Source organism: Telmatherina bonti (genome assembly GCF_933228915.1).
Source record: "Telmatherina bonti genome assembly, chromosome: 24".
NCBI lineage: Eukaryota > Metazoa > Chordata > Actinopteri > Atheriniformes > Telmatherinidae > Telmatherina > Telmatherina bonti.
The window spans coordinates 14900367-14927327 of NC_136633.1; the positions used below are offsets into that span (position 1 = coordinate 14900367).

General features: G+C 38.6%; 2 protein-coding genes across 2 annotated transcripts in view; both read right to left on the reverse strand.

The window, feature by feature from the left end:
• Nucleotides 1-26961, reverse strand: part of LOC306773835 (uncharacterized protein) — a 47408-nt gene that overhangs the window by 8105 nt on the left and 12342 nt on the right. The window contains exons 2-8 of the mRNA XM_079263766.1: nt 25886-25954; nt 14242-14417; nt 13146-13220; nt 11439-11660; nt 5927-5982; nt 3717-3834; nt 1163-1473 (exon numbers count right to left, since the gene is read on the reverse strand). Coding sequence (XP_079119892.1) covers nt 1163-1473; nt 3717-3834; nt 5927-5982; nt 11439-11660; nt 13146-13220; nt 14242-14380 — 921 coding nt within the window. The 5' untranslated portion in view covers nt 14381-14417; nt 25886-25954. The remainder of the gene's footprint in view (nt 1-1162; nt 1474-3716; nt 3835-5926; nt 5983-11438; nt 11661-13145; nt 13221-14241; nt 14418-25885; nt 25955-26961) is intronic.
• LOC306773736 (uncharacterized protein) lies at nt 6661-9150 on the reverse strand (the record flags this gene model as incomplete). Its single annotated transcript, XM_079263634.1, has 3 exons — nt 6661-6848; nt 7090-7239; nt 7440-9150. The coding sequence occupies 3 exons, from the start codon at nt 9148-9150 to the stop codon at nt 6661-6663; spliced, it is 2049 nt and encodes a 682-aa protein (XP_079119760.1).

Below are 26961 nucleotides of genomic sequence, written 5' to 3' on the forward strand. Positions count from 1 at the left end.
GGCAAAAAGGAAGGCAGAAAGTCATAAAGTGGGAATCGAAAGCCACAGTTTAAAGACTCCAATCATCTGCCTTTTTTCTGCAGAAGTTGCTACATACACACTCAAAAATCGAGGTACCAGCTTGTACCTAAAAAGGTACAAATGCTTGTCGCTGGGGGTGTACTCTTTTGAGAGACATTTCTGTACCCTTCAGTTCTGGTCTATTTTTGTACCTTATCAAGTTCAACCTCACCTTTTCAAGTTATGATTTTTATGTTTTCCACAGCATTAGGCCTGCTCCATGCCACTTAGCAATATTATCTTATCTTTAATCTAGAAATAATCTTCAAAAACTCAAAATACTGACCAGCCATACACTTAGTTTGCAGCATCTGACCTTCATTGTCTGATGTAGTAAATGACTGTTAAGTAGTACTACTGTCATCACTCAACTCTGCTCTAGTTTGTAACATTACAGCCATTAACGATACATTTTTCAATGCTGCAGGTACCCTTATGGTCAAAATGGTACAAATTTGTACTTTTTGTCGCTTTGAACCCTTTTTCGTACTCTGAAGGTGTGTTTCTGGTCTCTTAAAGACCAGTATTGTACTTTTGAGAGAACGTTTCTTTAAAATGTACCTATAGGTACAGAAATGTCCTTATCTTGTACCTCTATTTTTGAGAGTGTACATGCCACACAAATCTCTAGAGAAGCTTGGATTAGTTTGAATCATGTCCAAGCTTATTTGTAGATGTAAATATTTCTGTTGTAGAGCTCAAATAAAAGTTTTTTGTTTCCTAAGTTTAAGGAAACATTCATACTCTTCCATGTAATAGAACTGATAATAATGTAACAAGGCTGTGCTACACTGTCCCCGTGTGGTAGAAAGTGGTAATGCATTGAATTTGTGAAGGCAGATGCTGAGCAGTAATCTGATATCTATGCCAATACTTTCTCCATCACTGACAGATTAAGAAAATATATTTTATCATCATGTTCTAAAGCTAAATTTAGCTATAAAACATTACATCAAAGAATTTAACACTGCTGTGGACTTAAACTACAACAGGATGTTCTGTGTCCATGCCAAGTTATAGCTGATTGTTATAAATAAAGACTTCCCATCAGAACACCTAAATAATCCTATTAAACTGTCTTATCCAAGCACCATTATGTTACCTGTCCTCCTTTTGGCTGATGTTTGAGGTTGGCAGTGGACCCAATCTTAGACTTTACATTCTTCAGGTCAGGCAGTGGCTGGTTGACAACCTTCAGCTGCCGCTGGGCGGAAGATGGAGACTTGGGCGGGGTTCGGATCACTGCCACCTTCTTCTCCTGGAGGATGCTGAAGGACTTGGGCGTATGGCTGCCAGGCGTGCGTGAGCCAGGGGTGCGGCAGGAGTAGCTTGGGGGTGTGCCAGGTGTGACAGCGGATGAACCCGGGGTGGAGGCACCACTACGGACCGACCGGGAACGGGCTGAGTCTGTGCCTTATGAGAAAAAAATAAGGTTGGACTCTGGAAGACTGAAAGAAAATGAGAAAGAAAAGACAGCAAAACTCTTCCTGGAGTTAGACAAAGTAAAAAAAAGTCCCTTCATGGAGCTCTCAATATGATGATGCGAAACAAAAGACTAATGAAGGAGGAAATGCCGAGCAATATATGCTACATCTACCCAGTTTTAACTAAAACCAAACAAACCAGATCAAACAAGAATGTTTGTCATGAACTTTGAGAGCACACACAGGCAGCTGAATCCATTTATCTGTCAGCAGCTTGTTGCTTAGTTACCACAGGACCACAAGGGTTTTAGCCCAAAGGTGATGAATAAGAACAGCACACCTGCTGTTATGGATCCCACCTGTTCCTCTGATAAGGTAGCTGCAGGTTTGATAGCCACAGTGTAAATACATAAAACCATCTTCTGTCTGATCTGTTTATCAAAGCTCCTTAGTTGCAAATAAGTTTAAACTTATATAAAATAAAATAAAAAACAGATGCAAAACCAAATATATGTTGGAATCCTGCATTAAATGTAAAGAAAAACAGAATGTGCTGTTATGCAAAAATTATAAACCAAAATCTGATTCATAAAAGAATGTTGAAGGTAAGCCTCTGTTTACTATTTCATGCAAAATATTAGCTTATGATAGCAGTTGTACGTCGTGCCACTTGTGTTCTACAATTAAAAGCTCTGAACAGTCCAACAACTGGATTTTTTTTAACCACAAAGCCACACTGCTGTATTATATGTTGCATGTGGTTTAGCATCATTGTGATTAAATATATAAGACCCTTTATTATAAAAATCTAACCTTGATGGGAGCATATCCTTCTATAAAACCTGCCCTTCAGTATTGATGTCTTTCCAGATGGTGTTTATTCCCAGTTCCATAAGCCCCGATGTAACATTAAAGATTCAGGTTTTTGAGCTCAATGCTGGCAGCAAACCAAATGGTCCTTATTTAAATAAATGTTCATGGTTTGAAAAACTATTTCATATTCAGGTTTAGATTTTTAGACAACTGAAGAGTTTTCCACTTTGCCTCAGTTTATTTTTAATGAGCTTTGCTGCAGAGGAGACAGCTGGGCCATGTTTAGACCTCTTTGCATTATATAACAATGACCTGCCTTTGTGGATGGCATGGTAAACTATGTTCACACACAGGGATTCCTGGAAGTGTTACTGAGCCCTCGCAGACTAACATGAGAGGATCGGCCATTATTCATGCCTTACCACCTTAGAGAGAGGATCAAAGATTTGATTGATTTTTGACAGTGTCCCTTTAACGCCAACTTATCCGATTGTCCCTAATGGGAAACTGAGACAGGCCCTTAAGGAAGACTTTACAACATCAAACAACAAAATCCACACGTACACAACAAACATGACTGTCTAGTTCACAGAGGTGCCTCCAGAGTCTCTGAATCTTTGAATGATATTATGTTCTGTAAATGATGGAATATTCATTCCAGATATTTTGCTTGTGGAAAATTATTCAAAAATTTCTCCAAAATTTACAGGTGCATTTTTTTTCATATTGCATAACCCCTATCCATCTTTACTTACAGCCCCTTCCCGGTTATAAGTAGTTTTACGTAGCTTCCTTGGAGTGGATTTACCTAAAAGATACTCTGTCTCTCTTAGGTGCTCTTTGTATACCCTGTGTTAATGAGCTGTTGGTATTTAACTAAGCTGCTTTTTATTTTCTTTCTTTTTACTTTATTTTTCATTGAACATTACACTTTAAAATGTTTCACTACATTTTCTTTGTTCTAATATGAGTAAAATATGGCTTTCTGGGATTTTCTAATCTTTCCATTCTGTTTTATTTACATTTTACACACCAGCAAAACCTTTTAGGAAAGGGTCTATATTATTTATGGACATAAAACTTTAACTTAAAGACTAAAACCTGCAGATACTCCTAAGTGTGGTTGAGGTAAAGAAATGAATCTAGTATCAACCTAGATGTCACACGTTGATCAGGAAGGAGCAATGGATCTAAAGAGGAGCTACCAGGTGGTCTACCTGTCATACTAGGGGCTCTTCCAGACCTGCTGTCCCCTCTGGACTCAGTTCGGAATGCTTTAAAGGGTGGAATGAAAATCAACAAGGAGTTTGAAGGGAAACGAGGGACAAAAACAGCAGAGCAGGAGGGTGGTAGGAGATAAGATTTTAATCAAACGTTTTACAAGAGATATTAAAGGAAAAGGAGTGTGTGTAATCTCACAGGTCGGCCTGGTGGGGGTGCTGTTGTCTTCTTGTTCAGCAGCAGGGATGTGGCGAGTCAGAGACTTGGCCGGCCTGGGGAGGGATGACCTCTTCTCGGGACTGCGGTACGTTCTCTCCTGAATCAAAACACACACCACGCAGTCGATAAAGCAAGCTCAGTTACAGCAACTGCAGCTACCGCTTCCTTTAAACACCCTGCTTCCCTTTCATTTACCTTCCCTGCCCATTTGTTAGGCAGAGGGGGTGGGCGGGAACATGCAGAGGAGGGGCGGACCTCGTAGAGCTCCGCCTCCACCAGGGGACTCCGTTTAAGGCTACAGGCAGAGCTGGGCCGGGGGGTGTGGCGATCGGACCCTGCACTGCGCTGGACTGCCATCTTTAACAATACGGCCCTCGATGGGCTCTAGATGGTAGGTGTGACATGAAGGAAGGCATGCAGGAAGGATGGTTCATGTACAGAGACAAACAGATGGAGAAATGAAGAAATGAGAAAGGAAGGAGTGGAAATAGCTCATGGAGACACACACTGTATGTATATTTTGACCTATACACTTGTTAAAAAAGTTTACTGCTCATAAAACAGTAAAAGATGATGTGAGAAAACACCATGAAGAAACAAAAGTATGCAATGAAATAAAAATTCAGGCTCCTTGTTACAATATGACACATGAAGCAATTTAAATGTGCCTTTGTGTGACATTACAGCACATCATATGTGTTTGTTCTTTTTATTTTAAAATGAAAAAACATACAAGTAACTGTCCATCTGCATAACGTCTATACTCACAGATTTTCTTTGACGAGACTGACAGGAAGACAGCGCATGCATGCAAAACAAAATCACACAGACACGGAAAGAAAGCAAGTATACAGAGACAGACATGCAAAATAAGATATTGGGATTGTCATGCAAACAGGCATCATAATGCAGATAAGTAAGATGTCTTATAAAATACAATTAACATAGTTTTAAGAAGGTATATTATATTAGAGTTTGCATAATTTGAGAAAATTGAGAACACCTATGAATGTGTGTTTGGGAAAAAAATGTGAAGGAAACTTGTTTAACAAATAAAGAAAGCTAATAGATTTTAAATTAAAAAAAAAAAAAAAAAAAAAAATATATATATATATATATATATATATATATATATATATATATATATATATATATATATATATATATATATATATATACACCAACAGTAAATACAGTGAAATTCTCTTTCCATATATTGAACTTGTAAATAAAGTCATAATATTTTTTCACACATTTTAGCTCCTTTAAAGGGACATCCATGTTTTACGTTTTATTATAAAAAGGTCCAGTGTGGAGTAGTTTATCATAAAAAGTTAACAGGAAAAGCTGAACCAAATCTTTTAGGGACACCGGGTGAGTATTGGAACAGCCAGGATTTCTACACTGCAAAAACTGAAATCTGAGTAAGATTAAAAATCTTAAATTGAGTACACATTTGCTTATTTTTTTTAAAGGCAAGATGATTCTTATTTTTTATGCCAGAGAATTTCTCTTGTTTTAAGAGTATTTTTACTTGTTTTGGGACATCTTGACAAACCAAATTTTCTTGTTCTGTTGGCAGATAATTTATCTTATTTTAAGCAATTTACCTAATTTTTGTATTTTTTTTTTTCTTGTTTTTTAAGGCTGAGTTTTTGCAGTGTAGTTACTGCGTTATATATCAAAGACAAAATATATCACCTTGTACCACACTATCAATAAAAAAAAAAAAAACAAACCATGATGCTCACTACACTTTTGTCTTTATGGGCGTACCTTATCCCTTTCAAAACAGACGGGTTAGGTCATGTCTCTATTTCAGACAATGGAATGTAAATGGAACATTAAGGAACAACTCATTCTGCTCTATATTGAATCCATTATTCATTAACTCCACATGTACATCGTGGTGGTTACATGTGTAGCCACAGGGATAGAGTGACAAAGACACGGCAGCCAATCTGCACCAATGGGTTCTTCAACCACCACAAAACATTGACTTTGCTGCCAACATTGGAGGCAAGGTAGGTGAAGTGTCTTGGAGAAGGATTTAGACTACCAACCTTCCAGTTAGCAGTTAACCCACTCTACTGCATGAAAAACTGCTAGACCCCAAGACATTAAGGTACTAGAGAGTTACTTAAACCTGACAGAAAAGTGAGTGTGTGTGTGCACAGATGATAACTTACAGTGGGTCTCTCTCTGGAATGTGGGGCCACACTTAGAGGTTGATGGTGCTCCATACCTATGGGGCAAAAAAAAAAACATGCTCAATGCAAACAAGCTAAAACAAAGGTTTATAAATCCAACACACATGCTCGAATGCATCCACGTAACAAAGAAACAGTTCAGAAATAACAACAATGGTGCAAACAGTGTTACATTGTGCAGTGATAGCAAACAGACAATATAAATACCTCTGGTACATGTTAAGCTTTGCAGCACATTTAAGTCACTCTTGCCATACATTCATAAACCCTGTCACACAATTTCACAAAATATGCAGCCATTTTCTTTTAGCAATGATGCAGTTGTGGTGGAGCAGCATGGGAAGAAGAGTGACCAGATTTCATATAATCACATATCAAATTCAAGATACAATAAACTGAAGCATCACTGAGCAGAAATAAACATGAATATGAAGCCAAGCAGGAGCTAAAAAAACTCCTTTTGACAAATGAGAAATAAAAGATGCAGCACCTGAAGTACCAAAGCAATACGTGTTACTTTTTTAATAATGGATCAGCAGCACATGATGTTTGCCAGCTACACTGCACCTGCTCGACTCCTCAATGAGCCATCAATAGAGAGAGAGAGCAATATCTTTAATGCATTTTACTCTGTTTTTGCAGCTGTGGTCCAAAACTCAGTTTCACCATGGAATAAGAAATCAGAATAATAATTTTGGGGTGGTTGAATTTGTCTACAAACTCTCTCTATCCACGGCGCTGGTACCTGGTGACAAGTGTTCACCTGTGGCCTTGCGTCTAGCAGAGCCATGAAGCAGAGCAGGCCTAGGATGTTTGGCCGCCACTTTGGCTCCACTCTTTCGAGATGGAGAGCGACTTTGGAGGGCTGACACCTTATTCTGGTCAACCCTCCTCAGGCCGACTAGCAGAGAGGAGAGACAGGATTATACCAACATGTAAACCTTTGTTAAACACAAACAAACCTGGGCTTAATATCACGCTTTGTGAGTGAAAATGCTACAGAGTAAGTCAGAGTAATAGTCAAAATGCAAACGTGTTTTGCATAAGTAGTATTTCTAGATAGGAAAAATACTTGGATACATGGTGGGAACCTTTTTTTTTCTTCATCTCTTCTCTTGGTGGATTGTGGATTGGTGTTTTACGTGACACTTTACAATCAGTGGTGCTGGGGCGGCTACTTCCTCTGCCAGGGCCGCGTTTAGCGGGTCTGTCCACCACCACAGGTGTACTGGTAGAACTCTGGGTCTGAGGAAGAGCTTCGATTTGCTCAGTCATAATACTTTTATCATCATCTGCAGTAAAAGGGATCAGAACAGGACTAATTTTTCCACACTTATTGCTAGCGAGATGCTAGCATAGATCAGAACACATTTTGCAGACAAGCTTTCTGGTGCTAGCTCGTTTTTTACATAAAAAGTTAAATAATAAAACAGAGTCCTCTAACAGTAACTGTACAAGAAATATACTTTAAAATTTTGCAAGTTTTGGGTACCTTGTGAGTCCATCCAGCCACTGTCTGTGTCAAGTATGGACACATCCATCGTAGTTTCATCGTTAGCTGCCTCATCAGTTGCTTCCTGACTGATCTCAACATCTTTTTCACATCTCTCGTCCTCTTCCTTCATCATTTTCTTCTCTTGCTCCTCAACTTTGTTGTCAAAACCAACTTCCTTTTCTTCCTTCTCCATTGTTGGGTATTTCTTTGTCTCTTTATCGTCCTCTATAATTCCTTTTTCTTTTATAACCACATCCAAGTCTTTATTTTCACCTCTATCCTCTGCCTGCAGTGGTAAGTCATGGTCAGAGCATGGAGAGAGGTGCGAACTGTCTGTTGCAGGCTCTCCATCATCACTGTTTATGCCACTGTGACTCCATTCTTCGGCACCAGACTTTGGATCATCCTCCAGCATCTGATCGCCAACCATTAAAGTCACCTGCATTCTCTGTAGCTCTTCTTTAATTTTGCCCCCCTCTGCTTGATCTGTCTTGAAGCACAAAGAGTCCTCAGTTTCCTCAAGTATCTCTTGGGGCTCTTCGGCAATCTCAACATCATCTTCTTCTGCTTCTTCGTCTATGGGTGCTTGAGGAATAATGATGATTGGAGAGGATTTTTGTGGCTTTGGTGATCTTTCTCCCAGAGTTGATTCTTGCAACTGGATTTGGGTATCTTTCTCATTGAAGAGGTTTTTGGTATTTAGATGGGCAGTCGCATTTGAGGTCTCTTCCTTTTCTGTTCCTTCTAATCTTTCTGTTTTCTCACTTTTTTCATCATCTTTTTCTTCTTTGCTCTTCAGTAAAGGCTGGGGAGATGCCAAGTGTGCGGTCATATTAGGCTGATCACCTTCTTCTGGATCTTTGTGCTCAAGCAGTGCCTTTTCTTTGTCTAACTCTAGTTTTGCATCAATCATCTCAGATTTGGAATCATTCATTGCCAAGGTATCTTTTTTTAGCTCCTTGGAACTGACTTCAGTGTCTGAGAGAGCATCAGCTGGGGACATAGGAGTGGTGGGAGTCAGTGGTGCTTTATTTCCAGTCTCTGCAGGAGAGAAAGTAAATGAATTGTCTGGGGGAATAGGAGAAGCTTCTCTTGAGGGGTCTTTTTCAACATCTACCTCAGGGATTGCTTGTATCTTTAAGTCCCCAGGCAAGCCAGTCTCCAGGCGAAATTCATTCAGTCGATCTTTGGAAGTTGTCTTCGGAATTCTTAGGCGATCCGGTTTTATTCCACTTGTCACAGCTTTTTCAAGAATCAAGGAAGACTTTACTGGTGAGCCTTTCTTTTCTGGTGTTGCTTTTTGAGGGGTTATTTCTTTATGCTCTTTTTGTTTTTGTGCTTCTTCACCTTCCATGATGATGCTGAGGTTTACCTCTGTGTCAGCCTCTGTTGAAGGGAAATGCTGGTTTGGAGCGTTCCCGGGACTGGGCACATCGGCAGGAGAAGGCATGGGAGCTGAATACTCACTAAAAACACAGTATCCAAGTTCCTCAAGCTGATGTTCCCCTCTAGAAGTTTCATCTGACAAGGTAAGCTTGGCCAAAGAACTCCCCACCAGGGCTGATACATTGGCAGGCACTGACTTTCGTCTCATGTGGTCAACTTCCCTCCTCTCTTGTGACGGCTGAGGCAGGAGTCCAGCAAGGTCCAACATATCAGATAGACTTCCGGATTGTTGCAAGCCAGCTGTGCATGTGTCAGAAGGCATGACTGTGCTTGTGGGTATTTCTTTAGGTGATGCAGTAGACATTGGGGAAATGGAAACTGCTGGTGGACAACAGGCTAACCGGCTCTCCACAGATGGAGTTGAGGGAGAATCCTTTGATTCAAAGCTTTCACTGACAAGACACAAACTTTCTGAGGAGGTCCTTGACTTGTCTCCTGTTGCCACTTGTCCTGTTGAAGACCCAACAGCCAAGCCAAGGGAGGGACTTTGTTCTGAAACCTTTTTACAAGGTGATGTACTGACTTCTTTCTCCATTTCTTCCAGTTTTTGCAAAATACTTTGATTTTCTCCACTTGACGTTTTCTTTTCGATTGTGCTGAGTTCATAATAGCTTTGTGGCAAAGCCTCTTCATGGCTTTCAGAGAATGTTTCAAAGTAGGTTTTTGAAACTGAATCTTGCACTTTAAGTGTATCTGATGTCGCTTTTACAGATGTTTCTGGTTCTGGACTTGATTTGACCATTTCCTGCCTTTGGTCAACTTTCTGAATGCAACTGTTTTCATCTTCTTCACTTATTGTCTCAACCAGCCCACCTTTTTCCTTGCTTTCAATCAAAGGACCTCCTGATTCACTTGGTGAGATTACCATTTTGTCTTCTTGCTTAACATGTGATTGGTCCCCTTCCTGTAAGAAGTCTTTGTGCTCTTTAATGTTAGGCTCCAAAAACAGAAGGGTCTCCTCTTCTTCATCTTTTCTTTTTTCATTAGCTTGTTGACTTGAAACTGCATCAACGAGGTCCCTTTCGTTCACAGTGAGAAGGGGAGGCTCATTCATGGCAAATTCTTCTCTATCAGGCTCTACTTTGCCAGAAGCCACATGATGCAATGTCACATGGTCTTTATCTTCTTCCATTGTAGACTCACAAGATGCCATGCTGATGCTCTCTTCTGGGTGGGCTGCGAGTTTGAAGGATACTGTACAACTTTGTGTCTTTGAGTCATATTAGCCAAAAGCTTTGATTGCAGCATCCACAAAAGCTAGCCCATACAGTCAAGCTGAGGCCTTCTGCACACAGATACGGTAGCTCTCCATTAAGCAAAACACACAGCACAGTGTATTTTGTGGCAGGCCACAACAGCACAAGAGGGAGGGGAGTCACAGCATCTAGGAGAGCGTGCAGAAGTGGAATGAAGAAATGAGTTGCATGATGTTAGATGACAAGACATAATGGTACATCAGTATACTGAATTCCTATTGCAATAGTAAAGATCAACAAAAATGGACTACTGGATGATAGAGAAATTATTTCATTTGATTTACTGATCTTGATCATAGTTTCTATTCAAACCATGGTCATACTGTGGATGTGAATTCATCTTATTTATAGCTCAGAAAATTAATAGCATCTATTAGGTGGTACAGTATTTGGAATTATAATGATAAATGTCCAATGACTGTGGAATTTACAGCACATGAGTTGTACACAATAGGAAAACATGACTCCTTTTTTTCTTACTTGGGATGAAATGGAAAAAAAAAAAAAATCTACAGCAACACACTTAAAACATAGCCATGACTGATTTGTAAGGCCCCCAATCAACTGGGTGTTCTCAGAAACAGCTGCTTCACGCACAATATTTCAGCAAAACCCATATAAAAATATACAGACAACCAATTCTGCCAACATATACATCTACAATGAAAGTTTAGACAGTGATACTTGCATTTGCAATGTAGCTGGCAAGAGTAAAGTGCAGAAATGATCAACTTTTTACATAGTTGATCAGGTGTTTGTTAAAAGCAAATGGTATGTTTTGCATGAAAAGCACAGACCAAAATTTCACATCAGTTTGCATGTGCCCACTTCAAGAAGTCAAGCAGAAGCTTTAGGAATTCAGAGCAACAAAGCGCTAGGAAAGTTGGTAGCAAAGCTGGACCTGCATTACAGTTCATACATCAAGAGCAGAGACATTGTGTACCCCTTACAGCAGAGGTGTCTAAAGTCAGTCCTCAAGGGCCGCTATCCTGCAGCCTTGTGATGTTTCCTGCTGCAGGTAACCTGAATCAAAATAATGGTTCAACATGCTTGGACAGCACTTGACAGAAACTTTTTGAGGAAAGCTATTTAATATGAATTAGGTTTGTTTGTGTAGGGTAACATCTAAAACCTGCAGGACTGCTGCCCTCGAGGACTGGAGCTGGATACCCCTGCCTTAGAGAGCACAAGAGGTACATACATGCCAAATAGGTAACACTTTCTTTAACAGACAACCACTTTGCTCACACATCCAGTGCCCGATCACTCAAAGTGTATTCAAAAGCACACACACCTTTTTGTGATGGGATGTGTTCACCTTGATGATTTCCCCCATTCAGTGCCTCAGGTGCATGGGTTTCCTGGTAGCCCTTAGCCTGTGGCTCTCTTAAATAATCTGTGTTTTCTAAAGGCATGTCTCCTGGCTGCTCATATGCCACTTCCTCCTGGTAAGAGCCGGGCTCCTCTGGAGCCTCCTTCTCATCCTGCGGTTGACTGACAACCTCTAATTTATCCTCTTTGAGTAGGGAAGGGAGACACATAGATGAGACATGGGTGACAACAAGACTAAGCTCACATGGATTTAGAATACACTTTCAGCTCTGATAAATACGCATGGGATGCAATCAATGAACCTTCCAGCCTAGCCTTTATGGACAACACTGAACAGAGTTGATATTTTAGATTATATCTCTTATTTATAGATTAAATCTTTAAACATATTCAAATGTTTTTCAAAGTTCAGTCTGCTAACCATCTAGCTCAAGCTCGTCTTGTGTTTGTCTGCCATGGAATCAGTCTTGGCCCACCATTTTTGGACAGGACTGGTGATGCTATCCCTTTTTCTACAAGTTAAGCCCTTTTAGCACCACAAATGCTGTTGTGCTAAAAGATGCTAAACCACTACCATCTGTAGCCAAAGATGGTGGAGCTGAGGGACTTATAGGCTTTTTATTTTCCACATATTTGTCTCAGTTCCAGCAAACTTTGTGAACACAGAACTGTAACTCATTTACACTGCTTTGGTGTTGCACTTGCAGCAGTTGTCTATACAAGCATGTGTTGCTGCTGAGAAAATAAGCCTAGAAGGCAAAAGTAGTACTAGCATGACTACCACAAGATATTCATAATAAAAAGATTTTTCAGCCCTTTTAGGTAGTATGTTTTGAAAAACTGATGGATCACTCTCTTTACTCCAGTGCTTCTGTCTTTCAAATGTGCAATATGCACAGCACATGATAGGTGGCAAAAATCAGGAGGCACACGATCAGCTGAAGCCACACCAAAATAGCCAGTGGTCCTGGTATTGTGACAGAAAATGCTGCTGTTTGGGAGGTCAAAATCCACAACAACAAAGTATTGACTGAACAGGAAGGTGATAGACATTAGGTCTGGCATGATAGTCAATCTGGCTTAGCTAGCTGGTTTGCAGAGTATGATCTTTCCAAATGAATAATAACACATTTAGCAGAGACAATTAAACCTTTTACATGCAGTGAGACTCTATGAATGTAATCTTCTGTGATTGCATGCCACATGCAAAGTGAATGACAAGGAAACAGGAATTATCTGTAAACAAAGAGCTGAAAGTCATTCTGTGATTTCCCCCCTTGGAGAAAATCAATGCATAAATGAGCAGAGGAACAACAGAGATGCTGACAAAGCAAAGGAGACTAATGGAGTAAAGGGCTCCAGTGGCGGGTTAAGTAAAGTGTGTTGTTTTTTAATCTACAACTAACTTATGTGTTACAATACTGAATTGATAATAGTTGAATGAATCAAACTGTGAGCAGGAGAGAATAGTGTGGCACATGCTGCAGACTCACACAGGTGATTCACTGATCAGCTAACATGCAAAAAGATCTTGAGAAAACCAGGAGAAAGAGGCTTGAGACAGTCTCTTTAAATCTGAAAGGTTGGAAGCTGTGTTTTGCAGACAGTTGTGCCACTCTCACCACCATTCACATCCCTGATGGTCTGAAACAGTTCTAAGTGAATGTACCTTGTGCCACGGGCCCACTCTGCTCTGCGGATGGAGAGGGGGGAGGGGAGGGAGGCAAATTGGCTGAGTCATCCACTGTGAAGGCAGAGAAAAAGAGAAAGACACACTGGGAAGACGAGACATGGATGGGACGAAGGAAATGAGAAACAAATAACTGTTGACCTTGTCTTTGTGTGTGACCTCCCTTTAAATTTACCTGCAGAGCGAGTCTTTTTGTCTGCTTTATACCAGAGGCAGAGGCAAACAGAGCACCACATGTCCTCAGGCGGTGTAGAAATTAAGCTAGTGACCATCTTTTTTCATTCATGAAAGTAATTTAAAAGAAAAAAATACACATACAAATAGTGTTTTCATCCATCAAAGTATCTCAAATAGAATATCATGTTAACTGAGATTCCAGAAAGTTACAGAATACTGTGAAATGTGGATAAAGAACAAAATACTGTGATTTTAAAACCAAATGTTACCACAGCTGTCTAAAAGTGGAACACTTTAATGTTTCATTAAGGCTGTAGGTGCATCTTGAATATGATGAACACATTCTAAAAAGTTGGGATGAGGAAGAAATATATGGAAGCTAAAAGAAATTACTTTTTTAATGGTTTTATTGAAGTATTGATTTAAAAGATTTGCAAATAATTGCGTTGTGTCTTTATTTACACTTACTCTGCATTCCAAGTGTATGGGAACTGGGCTTACAAATCATAAATATCTATGAGCTGAATGGTTTTCATAGTTGCTAGTGTGCTTGCATACTTATATTTTCCAGTATCTGTACAAGAATGATTCTGACAGGCAACCAGTTTTAATGTACTCAAGGCATAAAGACTTCTGGTGTAGTCGCAGAAAGCAACAATCTTTTAAGTGGTCTAGCCCCTGAGAGAACTTTGCCTACAGTGATCATTTGTGGACATAGCTTGATTTGTTCAACTGCCTGGAGGGGATTGATTGCGCTTGCCAGGCATCATGGAGCCTATCCCAAACACACGCAGCTGTAGACCCATCTGCATGTGTGTGTGCAATCCAATAAATGCCACTGACACTGTGCTGCGTTCACAATTTTATGAACACTCTCACAAATACACCATGTACTTACCTGTCGTTCCAGGGTGTGCAGCTGCGCCACCATGGTAACCATTCTCCCTGTAGGCAGAGCTGTAGGCGGAGTAGCCGTTCTCGCTGTTCTCCTGGCCGTTTGAAGCCCAGTGCTCCGATGGCTGCCTGCCGTCTGCCATGCCTGCCTGCTGGGAAACTGGGGAGGGGACCGGTTGCCTGGTCGAAGCAGAAGGTAGAGGGGAAAATCAGAGATGAATCAAGAACAGGGAATTCACCTTGCATGTTAAAGTTTCACGAATCAGCCACCAGAGGGAGTCGGATAGCCTACTGTTACATCTAATGACTCCGGTCTTTGTCTCAGGATTCATGTGCTGACACAGACGGCAAAGACTGAGAAAATATCTGCATCTTATTGCACTGTTTCTATATTTTAACAGTCCAAATGTACACATCACAGTTATTGTATTTCATGGGTTAAAATACAGACTTAATAGCTCAACGTCATTTTTAAAACCCAGCATCAAACGATTTATATAAATTCTGAAATGATCTCTGATAACCTGCAGTAAAAGTGCTCATAAAATGTGAAAATGGTGATTGGAGAAAAGTATATTTTGAATGACCTTCATACCCCGTTAGCTCTGATAAGCAGGTTGTTACTGTGGCAACTAGAACAGGTCTTTTAGGGGTCTAGCTGATGGATCTGACCGGCTTTCCCTAATTCGAAGAAAAAAAAAAAAAAAGCTTCAAAAACACAATTGCAGGACAAGACAAAAGTAGCTATAATTATTCTCCTCTTCTCTCAATGTAAAAGCCTCTTTTAAACTAATTATATTAACAAAAATGCTTGCTCCATATAGACTGAAGGACTTATATCCCAATGAGACATGTACCCTCATAAACACGTTATAAAGAGGATACAAATAATGATGCTTTTTAAACAAGATTAGCAGGGGGCTGTCTAGTGCCCAGCAGATTAGCTAAAAGCATCATTTTCATCATGCGGCTGCAGTTAATTTGATCCCAGCATCATCACTCCCAGCAGGGAAGCAGATAGGTTTGTCCTAAACTGTCAATTTTCTTTTTCCAATGTATTCTTGGTCTCTTCCATCCTGGCTTGTAGTGCTGCATGGCAACAGGCTTGCAGCAGTTGTGGCAAATGGTTTGCTGCAGTGTGAGGCTTGGGGAAGAAAAAGAGAAGAGGAGGAGAAAGACCTATTGACACTCAAAGATACTGGGCCAAACTGTCTGAGAGAGAGACTCTGAGCCCAGGGCTGAGTCACAGGCAAGTCTGGTCTCAGCTGTTGCTAAGGAAGAAAACTTGTGCATTGACAGGCTGACGTGCTGATAGTAATTTGGGGGCTGAATTGACCTGTTTTTAGCTACTTTTTTGGCAATATCACACCACTCTTCTCACTCTTCACTCCCTGCAAAATCATGACCTAAAAGTTGCTTGCATAAAGCTGTTGCGTTCTCTTCGTTTAGCTCCAAAATGCACAACACAGTTTGCATTCTCAAGACTAAAACCTAAAATTGTTTGTTGGATATCTTGGTGTTACAATGAAAAACCTATACTAAGTACAGACAGTCAAAGAACTACCAGCCTTTTAATTGATTTTATTTAATTTCTTACTCACTGGATACATGTGTCATATTTAATATTTTTGCTATTAAGCTGTACATTTTAGGTGCCATTACCTTTTACATCAATATGTTGATCTAACTAATATAAGCAACTAAAGTTCACAACAAAAGTCTTGCAATCTTACACATAGTGGTGACATACTGAGAATTTTACACATGAACACTTAAGATTGAAAGATGATACTCACAAACAATGTTATGTTCAAAAGTTATTAAAAGTAGTTTCAAACCAGATGTGGTGGTAATACAAAATAGACACTGGTGTAGATGTCAGCAGAAATTCAAGCTATTTAAAATCCCTTAAATCTTTGAGCGTTTAGGTATTAGCCATTATGCTAATCCATCCCCATCTCCCAATCAATCTGTAGGCTAGTGAGCTAACCATGTTACCTTTGATATCTTTGAGTTTTTAATCACTTTCAACAGCTGAAGCATGAATCTATTATGTTCGGACATTTAAATGAACATTCGCCAACTTTTATTTTAGCTAAGGCGCTATATGCAGGTTCATTCGTTCCAAAATGAGGTCATGTAACCTGAAAATGACATCATAATGACACAAAACTGTTTTTTCCAAAGAAAATGTTCACTGTATGTAAAGTTGTTCATACTCAATAACATATTTGTATTTGTCAATACAATGTTTTTCCATAATGTTCACATTCTTGCTAGTCTGTGTAGGAAATTTTTTAATTATCTTTTTAAGTTCTAGCTTTTTCTGGCAACAAATACTCTGAACTGAATGTGTTCAGATTCTTAATAAGTACAAACTATGACTTTGTCTCAGTTGCAGGAAGCTAAAAATGTCTTCTGCACATGTACCGTAGCCAAAAACGGATTTCCTCATTATTGGCAAAAAAAAAAACCCAGCCAGTAAGGTTAGAATTTAGGTCACTGTATTTGATCTAAATTTGATAAAATTGCTGCTAGATTAGCAAATTCTCAGCCAAAATAGTTACAAATCAACACACAAGTAGTATCTAGATTAATTTTGGCAGAAGCTTTTAGGCTGACACTTTGCTTCAGTTAGTTAGCTTTAGGTGGCTAATGGCTAGCCTTTGGTCTTTGGTGCTATACTGCAGTAAGTATTCATTCACCAAGTCCTTTTCCAATTTTGGAAATTTGTACCAAATAGTTTTTCTTCTCTTTTTTTCCCCAGGCACATCCAGTCATCCTGTCTAATATGAACCCAAATGAGCTGTTTATCAATCTTACTGTTATCGAGGATAGGACCAAATCTTTCATGTCAATATTCACATGTTACAGCCAAATGTTAAATGAGACATATTCATTCAGCAAATTACGTTATCGCAGTAATAATCTTGCAAAAGACCCTCCAACAGTTTGGGAAATGGGTCTGTGTTTTGTTTAGCAGATACTTGACGAGGTGGAAAAATTGTTGTTGTGAGCAAGACAAACGTGTAAACTATCCACACATCGTCTTTTGTGGCATTTAAATACCCTCACAGCCTTTAAACAACTCTTAACCCATGTTGACCTTTACATATATGAGCCTATCTGGACATGATGGTATCATATTAAGCGATGGCTTTAGAATTTTATGCTCCGGCCTTCACATTTACAGAGGCGACAAGCCTGCTCAGCATGGGATATTCTGTTGATGAAAGGGTTAAATCATCAGCACTAGGAATCAAAGAAAGAGTGTCAGAGCTCATCACATCTCAGAACTGATGTCTTGCACTGAACACACAGCCATGTTTTCCTAAAGAGGCAAGTCGGTAGGTATGGCAGCAGGCCTAAGGATCATAGGACTTTATTTTTCCTTTTTATAACATTTTTTTTAATTTTTATTTTGTCTCTCAACATTGTCATCATGTTTCATGACTCTACCCTCCACGGCCCTCTTTTCCGCTGACTATACCCCACCCAAGCCCTAATCCAATCTCAGTTCCCTCCCTGTGTGTGCTTCACACCCCCAACCCCTACACCCATCCACCACCCTAACCCCACCTCAATCTGGGTCAGCCATCATGCCTCCATTGAGCAGCGTTCACATCGGAATGTCACCATCCATTTAGGAGGGAGGATCTCTGGCAGCCTGTCTCAGTAGGCCAACCTGGCCTTAATCTCATGTGTGAGCGGCTGAGTGAGTGTCTGAGAACCTCTGTATCTGCAGCTTGGATCAGCATAGTCCCCGATTTAAGGCATGGTTTTCTACTCCATAGTCTTTGGCCGTGGTGACGTTTGGCTACAAAAACTCTTGATTTATCTTCCAAACTAACATTCTGTATGTTTTGACTTTCACACCTTCTCTTTTATGGGTTTTACAGACTTTTCGTTTAGTGAAAGTTAAGTTAGGTTGTGAGTTTCCATTGTGAGCATTCATCAAATCTATTTGTACTGAGAAAAATAAGAAAATTAAACTGAAGGAAAATTGTCTGGAAATAAGCAAAATCCAATAGGCAGAATCCATCCTTTGGTTTGAATCTCACATGAGCCTTGGACTGTTTGTTAGTGTTGTGTGTGTTAGTGTTTTATCTATTTTGATGTAAATTGTTTTATAATGTAAAGCACTTTGTATTGTTTTTAAGCACGAAAAGTGCTATACAAATAAAGTTTGATTTGATTTGATTTGATTTGTTGTTAAGACAAATCAAGAAACTACTAGACTTTATCCATATTTATGGAGTATGTCTATGTGCATATATGTATGTTTCTATTTCTAGCATCTCATCTGTGACTTTGGCCTGGATATGTATTAACTGTAGCATTTTTTATTTGTATCTCATAGTTTAAAATGTACTTGTTTCTTTATTATTTAATAGTGCTGCAACACTGCAATTTCTCAGTGTAGGATTAATAAAGAATGTCTGATTGTGATTCTGATTATTGGTTGTCTGACATCTGTGATGGACTGGTGAGCTGTCCAGGGTGTACCCCACCTTTTGCCCAAAGACTGCTGGGATATGCTCCAGCTTTCCCACGACCCTTCATTGGACTAAGCAGTTTGGATAATGAATGAACGAATGAAAGATTGAAAAACACGGTAGATGTATCATACTTAAGCGTTTGAAGCCACTGCAACAAGCTGTGAATCTCTGACAACTTCATCTGTCAGACTTGAGACTCAAGACACTTATCTTGAAACAAATATACTTCTGGCACTTACTGTGTGTAATAAATATAAATTGATGACACAATTTGGCAGTGTTGAAACAACACGCAACTTCAAATGCTATGCAAAAATAAGGCAAAAACATATTCATAGCACCCAACACGACTTGGTGTGAAATAATATTATTGTTTTACATGCGCAAGCTGTTTTTGCAAGATACTTAGACAACAGTGATGGATGGATAATAATAAATAAAGACATACTGTTCCCCCGATGAGTGAACCATGCTTTAGTAATGCCCAACATTATGAAAATAGGGATTTAAAAAGCATCAAAAACCACCAGAAAGACTTTCTAAAGCAGTGTTTGGCAGATTATGTCCCATCTGGTTTTACCTCACTAATGTAACAGGATTTTATGTTGTTAATCTCTACCTGTTAGTTCAAGAGTATCTTGCTTTTAGCTTTTGTTCCCTTCTTTATTGCATTTCCCTGTACAAACCTAATAGAATTACAGTCAGGAGAGAAAATACAATACTGATTGTCAAAATGTGTATTCTATCATACTATATTGTTTTAAAACTATATTATTATTAAATATTTATTGCATTTATTTCCCTTTTGGAATAATAAATTCTTTTAATTTAAATTAATTTAATTTAATGATTTTGTCAAATTTCTTATTCATTATATTCTAACAGCTTAATGTTACATGATTTATGTAAAAATGCATGGAAATTGGCTGTCTAAAACAAATAAGTTCCTTTCATTAGTAATAAATACATATTTTGCAAGCAGACCAGAGACTTTAGTTAGCAGGAAACTTAAAGATTTATTTAATAAATAGGTAAGAGAGTATGTTTAAAACAATACAACTAAATGCTAGTTGAGTTTAAATGCAAGTATTGCTGTACGCTAAGTTGCAGTTCAGCTGTAAAGACGACAGTGGGAACGTAGAAGTGTCTGTGACCTGTAATTAACCCTCTCCAGTGGCCTCCTCCTCCAGCAAAGTGGCAGATTAAGCTTTGCTGACTCAGCAAGACATGTGTGAGAGTTAAAGCATAATGAGCGGTGCCGGTGAAGTGTGAATGAACTGCATAAATGGTGAACCCCAAGCATGATGAGAAAGGCACGAGCGCAAAAGCAGACAAGAACAAGAAGCAGGGAGACCAATTTTCACTGTGTACAGATCAAGTGTCGTAATACCAGCAGTATGAGAGCATGAGGTTATTCCACAAGCATGTCAGTGACAGCGCTGCAGATTTCCTCTTATTACTCTGGAAGCCTCTACATACCAGATGTGTAAAGTAGTAGTAACCTCTTTTTTTTTATTAACACTAATGTATTAGTATTATTTATACTTATTAAAACCATTCATAAACAACTTTTCTAGCAAATATTAAAGTTTCTTTTGCACTTATTTGCATCATGTTATTGTTGGTTCTTTCTGTTTCTTTGGAAAATTCTACTTAAACCAATATTTCTGGGAAAAAAATCCATATTAAAATGTATTCCACCTTTGATCGGGGAACAGAAAAGATAAATTTAGCTACAACAATTATTTAACCATAATAAGTTTTGAATAACATATTTTATTTATTTCCTTCTTTTTTTTTTATTGATATCAAATATCCTGATTTTGTGCAATTCTTAATTTCATCCAATACGAATATTTTTGGAGCAAGTTGTGCCAAACAAATAAAAAAATCTGGAAATCTATGCATGACATCTCTTAGATTTTGTCATTTTGAGTTAAAGGAGACGTAGCTAAAGAGTTTTATAAAAAAAATATGAGCATGTTGTTTAAAGGTTTTGTCATGAAAAAAGATCAAAAGAAAAGGAAAAAAGATGCATATCGTTTCTGATATTGCATTTTTATTGCCGATGTTGGTCTATAATACCGGTATATTATAATGATATAATATTGAACATCTCTTGTTTGAATTGTTTTAGTTGGTGATAAATTAATTTGGGGTCTGATCAGAATCAGAATTCCTCCCCAATTTTCCAAATTGAGATTGCTCTGATAGCTGACTGCTGCACATTGGAGAAACCAAGAGCATCCTGCATATAATTTAACTGCAAACTGAGGATGCAAACTGAAGTTGAATTTCAGTCAAGACTTGTGTTTTGTGCAGCCTAACACAAACAGACTCATGTCTTTCTCTTTACTTTCACTGTCCAACCCCATCAGACAAGGAGATGCTTCCTGGAATATATATCAGCCTCATCCGGTGCTGATGTCATTGTTCCCATGGTGATATTGAGGCCCCCGGGGTTGAAGGGGTTGGCTGTAGTCAGGAGAGGATGTTAGTTGCAGACCATGTTATGGAGCCAGAAATAGGTCACCAGATCTTGCAGGCATGGCCCCTCGAGGGTCCTCCCTAACTGTGCTGACACTAATGGGAGTCGAGCCATTTAAACCAGTCAATACAGCAATAGCTGGTTGTGGATCAGACTTGTAATTTTACAGAACGTTATGATGGCGTTGTGGTTGGACCTGAGGTATGCTATGAATTGTTGAATGGAGAAAGTAAATATTTGACATAATTCAGGTTTTGTGTGGTAAAACGGGGAAAAAAGTCTATTTTTGACTACAATCAAGCATGCAAAGAAATATAATCTATCTAAAAGGTTCAAATGTGTCTAAAAGCACTATTTATTTCAATATTTCATAGATTTTGAGTCTGAGGGCAACTATGTAAAATTTCATTTTCCTGTAGCAACTCAAAAAAAGAGGAACATGTTTTTGTCCCTTCTGACTGGTTAAAAAAAGAAAAAGAGAAGAAAAAATTCAATCTGAAAGTAATATTTTTTGGGGATATAAAAACCCTTTTTTGTTTATTGTCTTGCAATACAATCAATTCTGCAGAATGTAATTATTTAAATATATTTAATTTTAATATAATTTGATAATTACTTTTTTCTATTTGTTTTTTATAAGAACATATTGAACAATAAACTATTTGTAGCAGGATTATTTGAGGTTTATCATCAATAACAATTGTCATGAGAATCATCAGGAGGTACAGTGGGGCTCCAAAGTTTGGGCACCCCTGGTAAAAAATAATTTTAATGTGCAAATAAGGAGCTTTGAAAAGATGGAAAATCTCGAAAAGGCATCAAAGTACAGTTTAGACATTCTTATAACATGTCAAAAAAAAGTTACATCTTATTTCCATCATTTAAACCTTCAAAATAACAGAAAACAAAATATGGCGTCTGTAAAAGTTTGGGCACCCTGCAGAGTTAGTACCTTGTACGCCCCCAATTTGACAACTGAAACCTGACAGTGTCCTGGATTGTTTACAGTTAGTGTCTGGAAAGACCAGGTGATGTCAATCTCAAAGGTTTTAAATGCCCAGACTCATCTGACCTTACCTCAACAATCGGCACCATGGGTTCCTCTAAGCAGCTGTCAAGAACACTGAAACTGAAAATAGTTGATGCTCACAAAGCAGGAGAAGGGTGTAAGAAAATAGCAAAGTGGTTTCAGATGCTAATATCCACTGTTCCGAATGTAATAAAGAAATGGCGGTCATTGGGAACAGTGGAAGTTAAAGCAAAATCTGGAAGACCAAGAAAAATATCAGAACAGCTTGCAAGATTGTAAGAAAAGCAAGTCAAAACCCAAGTTTGACTGCACGATCCCTCCAGGAAGATCTGGCTAATACTTGAGTCGTGGTGCACTTTTCCACTATAAAGAGGTACTTGTACAAATATGGCCTTCATGGAAGAGTCATCAGAAGGAAACTTCTTTTACGTCCTTACCACAAAAATCTGCATTTGAAGTTTGCCAAGGAACATATAGACAAGCCTGATGCATTTTGGAAACAAGTTCTGTGGATTGATGAGGTTAAAATGGAACTTTTTGGCCGGAATGAGCACAGGTACGTTTGGAGAAGAAAGGGCACATAATTTAAAGAAAAGAACCTCTATCTAACTGTTAAGCATGGGGGTGGATCAATCATGCTTTGGGGTTGTATTGCAGCTAGTGGCACAGGGAACATGTCACAAGTAGAAGGAAAAATGGATTCAATGGGATTTGAGCAAATTTTGGATGCCAACCTAATGCCATCAGTGAAAAAGCTGCAGTTAAAGAGAGGATGGCTTCTACAAATGGATAATGATCCTAAAAACACCTCAAAATCCACGTGGATTACATCAAGAGGCATGAACTGAAGGTTTTGCCATGGCCTTCACAATCTCCTGACCTCAACATAATTGAAAGTCTATGGATAGACCTTAAAAGAGCAGTGCGTCACAGATGGCCCAGAAATCTCAAAGATCTGGAATACTTTTGCAAGAAAGAATGGGTGAAGATACCTCAAACAAGATTCAAAAGACTATTGGCTGGCTATAAAAAGTGTTTACAAGCTGTCATACTTGCCAAATGGGGGAATAGAAGGTACTAACTATGTGGGATGCCCAAACTTTTGCAGAGGCCATTTTTTGTTTTCTGTTATTTTAAAAGTTAAAATGATGGAAATAAGATTGAACTTCTTTTGATGTGTTATAAGAATGTCTAATCTGTAATTTGACGCCTTTTGGAGATGTTCCATCTTTTGTTAGCTTCTTTTTGGCACATTAAAATAAATTTTTACCAGGGTGCCCAAACTTTGGATAAAAAGTGCTAACTCCAATACTTTTTTGATCACCTTTATGGTTTTTTTTTTTTTTTAATCAAATAAATAGCTATCAGCACAAGAAATAAAGCCACGGTGACATTTTTACATGCTGTCAACGTCCCATTTGATCCCTTCTTCCTCTGACGTCTTGCATTTCAATGCATCCTTCATTTATGACAACCTGAATGACACCCAAACTTTCATACACAACCTGCTAAAGTTTTCTGATTTGTTATCAAATTTATCAACGAATCGAAAGCACTTCAGCTGGTAGATAAATAGCGACTCACAGAAACATTTTAACTACTAGTTCTGCTATAAACTTCCTGTCGTGATACTCAAACATATCTAAGCAAGCGGAAGTGTGAAATTGGAGTTTTTGGCATTTAAAAATATTTTACATGACATTGGCTAAAACAATTTCTTTCCACATGTTGCCAAGTGCAATTCTCCTGCTATTATGCATCCATGAACAGCCAAGCTAATCATCTGGCTGAGTGAAGCCACTTAGATCTGACTCCAGGGGGGCTGTGAGTCATGGGAGAAGTGAGTGTGAAATGTCAGTGACAGCAGTGCAGTGTGCCACCTGGGCAGGGGCCTGGCTTGCGTGGTTTTGCGTGTTGTTTCAGCTTTTGGCTTGCAAAATGATAATATTTATGCTGAAAAAGCTGGAATAAAGCAGCAAACTACAGTTATGAGACACCCCGCACAATATTTGCATGGACTAAACGTCATCATGGTAATGTGTAATCATTCTGTTAGTCCAATTCATTCCAATTCATTTCAATTCCTTTATTTCAGACAGTATATCCACTTTGTTGCAGAGAGAATTAGCTACTTAAATTGCTGCACTGGTAGAAAAAAACAAAACAGAATTATCAACAAGTTTATTTACACCTGGACTGGCGAGCTGTCCAGGGTGTACCCTGCCTTTTGCCCAAAAACTGCTGGGATTGGCTCCAGCTTCCCTGCAACCCTTCATCGGATTAAGCGGTTAGGATAATGGATGGATGGCTGAATGGATGGATAAATGGAAGTTAATTTAATCAATGTATTTTTATATTTCTATTAAATAATATGTAACTAGGTGAATATATTTATTATATCTGTTCTGTTTATTTTTTATTAACTCTGTAATGTACTGGCGACCTGTCCAGAGAATACGCTGTCTTTCGCCCAATGATTGCTGGCATAGGCTCCATCTTCCCATAACCCTAAATTAGACAAAGCGGTTAAGAAAATGGATGGATGTTTTTTTTTTTTAATTTCTAAAAAAAAAAAAACGTCTTCAGCATGGAGATTTTTTTTAGATAGATTGTGTGTTTGAGACTACTTTACAAACTGCATTTTAACATTACACTCAGTTATATTTAGCATATTCAGATATTAACAACATACTGCATGGCTGGATAACATGTCACTGACATAAACAAAAGAAGATCTGCATATGAATCCTTAACTGGATTCAATTTTGTTCTCCATGCACTAAAAAAAATATTAAAATAATAAAATAATAAAAGTCCTATTAAATAAAACCAGAGGAAGTGAGCATTGCAGCCACTTGGTTGCTGTTTGGACTTGCATTCCCTGACAAATAGAAAACCCAGCTAACAAATTAGGATTCATAAGAGGCAGCAGCTTGTTCAGAACCACGGAATACAAATGTAAAGGAACTGTGGAAAAACCATGAAACAGGTCTCAATACTGGGGTCTATGCCTAGTTGTAATTAGAAATAAAGAAGAAATTAAATAATAATATATAACTGTATCTTTTGATGTAAATATGCAATGTTTTGTGGACAAACTTAACTATTAAACCAGAATTGTAAAATTATCTTGAGGAGGGAGTTGAGCCAGTTTCCCAGAAGCTAACCTGCTGTACATCCTCTTACTACACAGTTTTTGTCAGCATGATAAATCTGGGGAAATTAACCTTGTTTGAGGTCTGAATGGGTCCCAGTAGCACAATCTAATGAGATCTGAAAGAAACATAAAAGCATAAGGAAATAATAACATACTACATTCAGTATTGTTCAATATGTAGACCTCAGGCCACCTATTTTAACTGAATCTGTGCCAATCTGATAAGGTTAACAACACCTCAAAAAAAAAAAACAAAAAAAAAAAACACTTGGAATATTACAAATCCATAAAATCTCATGTAATTAGTTTACTTTTCAATGCATCATCTTGTGTGTAAAAAGGATCTTTTTATGAAAGCTACTTTATATCCATGCAGTATTGTTGCTGGAGGCATGTGAATGGTGCAATGCACCATTGTCCTAAGTTGCATCATGTTGGTTCTCAGATCAAATCCAACGTATCGTGTTAGCTTACCTGAGCTGATGAGTTGTCGTCAAGGTTTTATAAAACTGGCAATGCTGGAGATGAAGTCTCTACTCAGACCTGTATGAAGATAAAAGACAGAAAAAAAACAGCACGGTTACATGCTTGGCTTGATCAGAGAGAAGCACAAGCCCAGTGCCCATCTCTTGGAGGTGAAACCTCCAAATCCAGCCTTGCTAGCCTCGAAACAAATTAGGAGCTTTTTCATGCAGCTTTCATCTCAGCCTCTCGTTGGACACAGTCTTGCATGAACCATCAATGCACACAACAGCTTAGCTCTGTCACCTGGAGTCTGCTAGCAACATTAATCCAAACCTCAGTGTGGCCTACTCTCTGTCTCAGGCTGCCACTGATTGGCTTTGTTCTTGGTCACCGCCTGAAACAATCTAATCTATATGCAATGTGGTAAGTGCATGCACATGTTGATACTTTTTCCTTGCCTCACTGTAATTAATTTCTAATAGCAACATATGTGTTTTTCATAAAAAACTAATTATATTCTTCTCATAATCTCCCAGTAAAGCCGGATTACAATGTTATGTCTTTTAATCTGGTAATTCATGTTATTACTTGAGTGTAAGGGAAGACGACTGGGACTACAAGTTTCCCTTTGAAAGGACCATATGTTGCATTAGTTGCAAGGAACACTAAGAAGCTGAGCATGCTAGTAACTTAAGAATCACAAGGCCCATTGACAAAATGCTAATGTTTGTACAACAGAATATTAGCATACAACCTCATTTCTGAAAAAGTTGGGATGTGATTTTGGGGAAGCAGGATTACATTCAAGCAATTAGCAGGCGAGAGGCAAGGTACACCCTAGACCGGTCGCCATCATTGTGTATACAACCAATCAGATTTATAGACTGAGAATTTTTACCATTTATTGGAAAATAACAGCTCACTTCATGAGGTTCATGGCTGTGAAACATCTCAAAAAATTTGGAACAGGGATATTTGCCATTGTGTAGCATCACCTCTTCCTTTAAAGATACACTACAGAACTTTTGCCATTTTCCCCATCAAAAGCCCCCTATCAATGGTTAATTCGGCATCCATCTTCCATC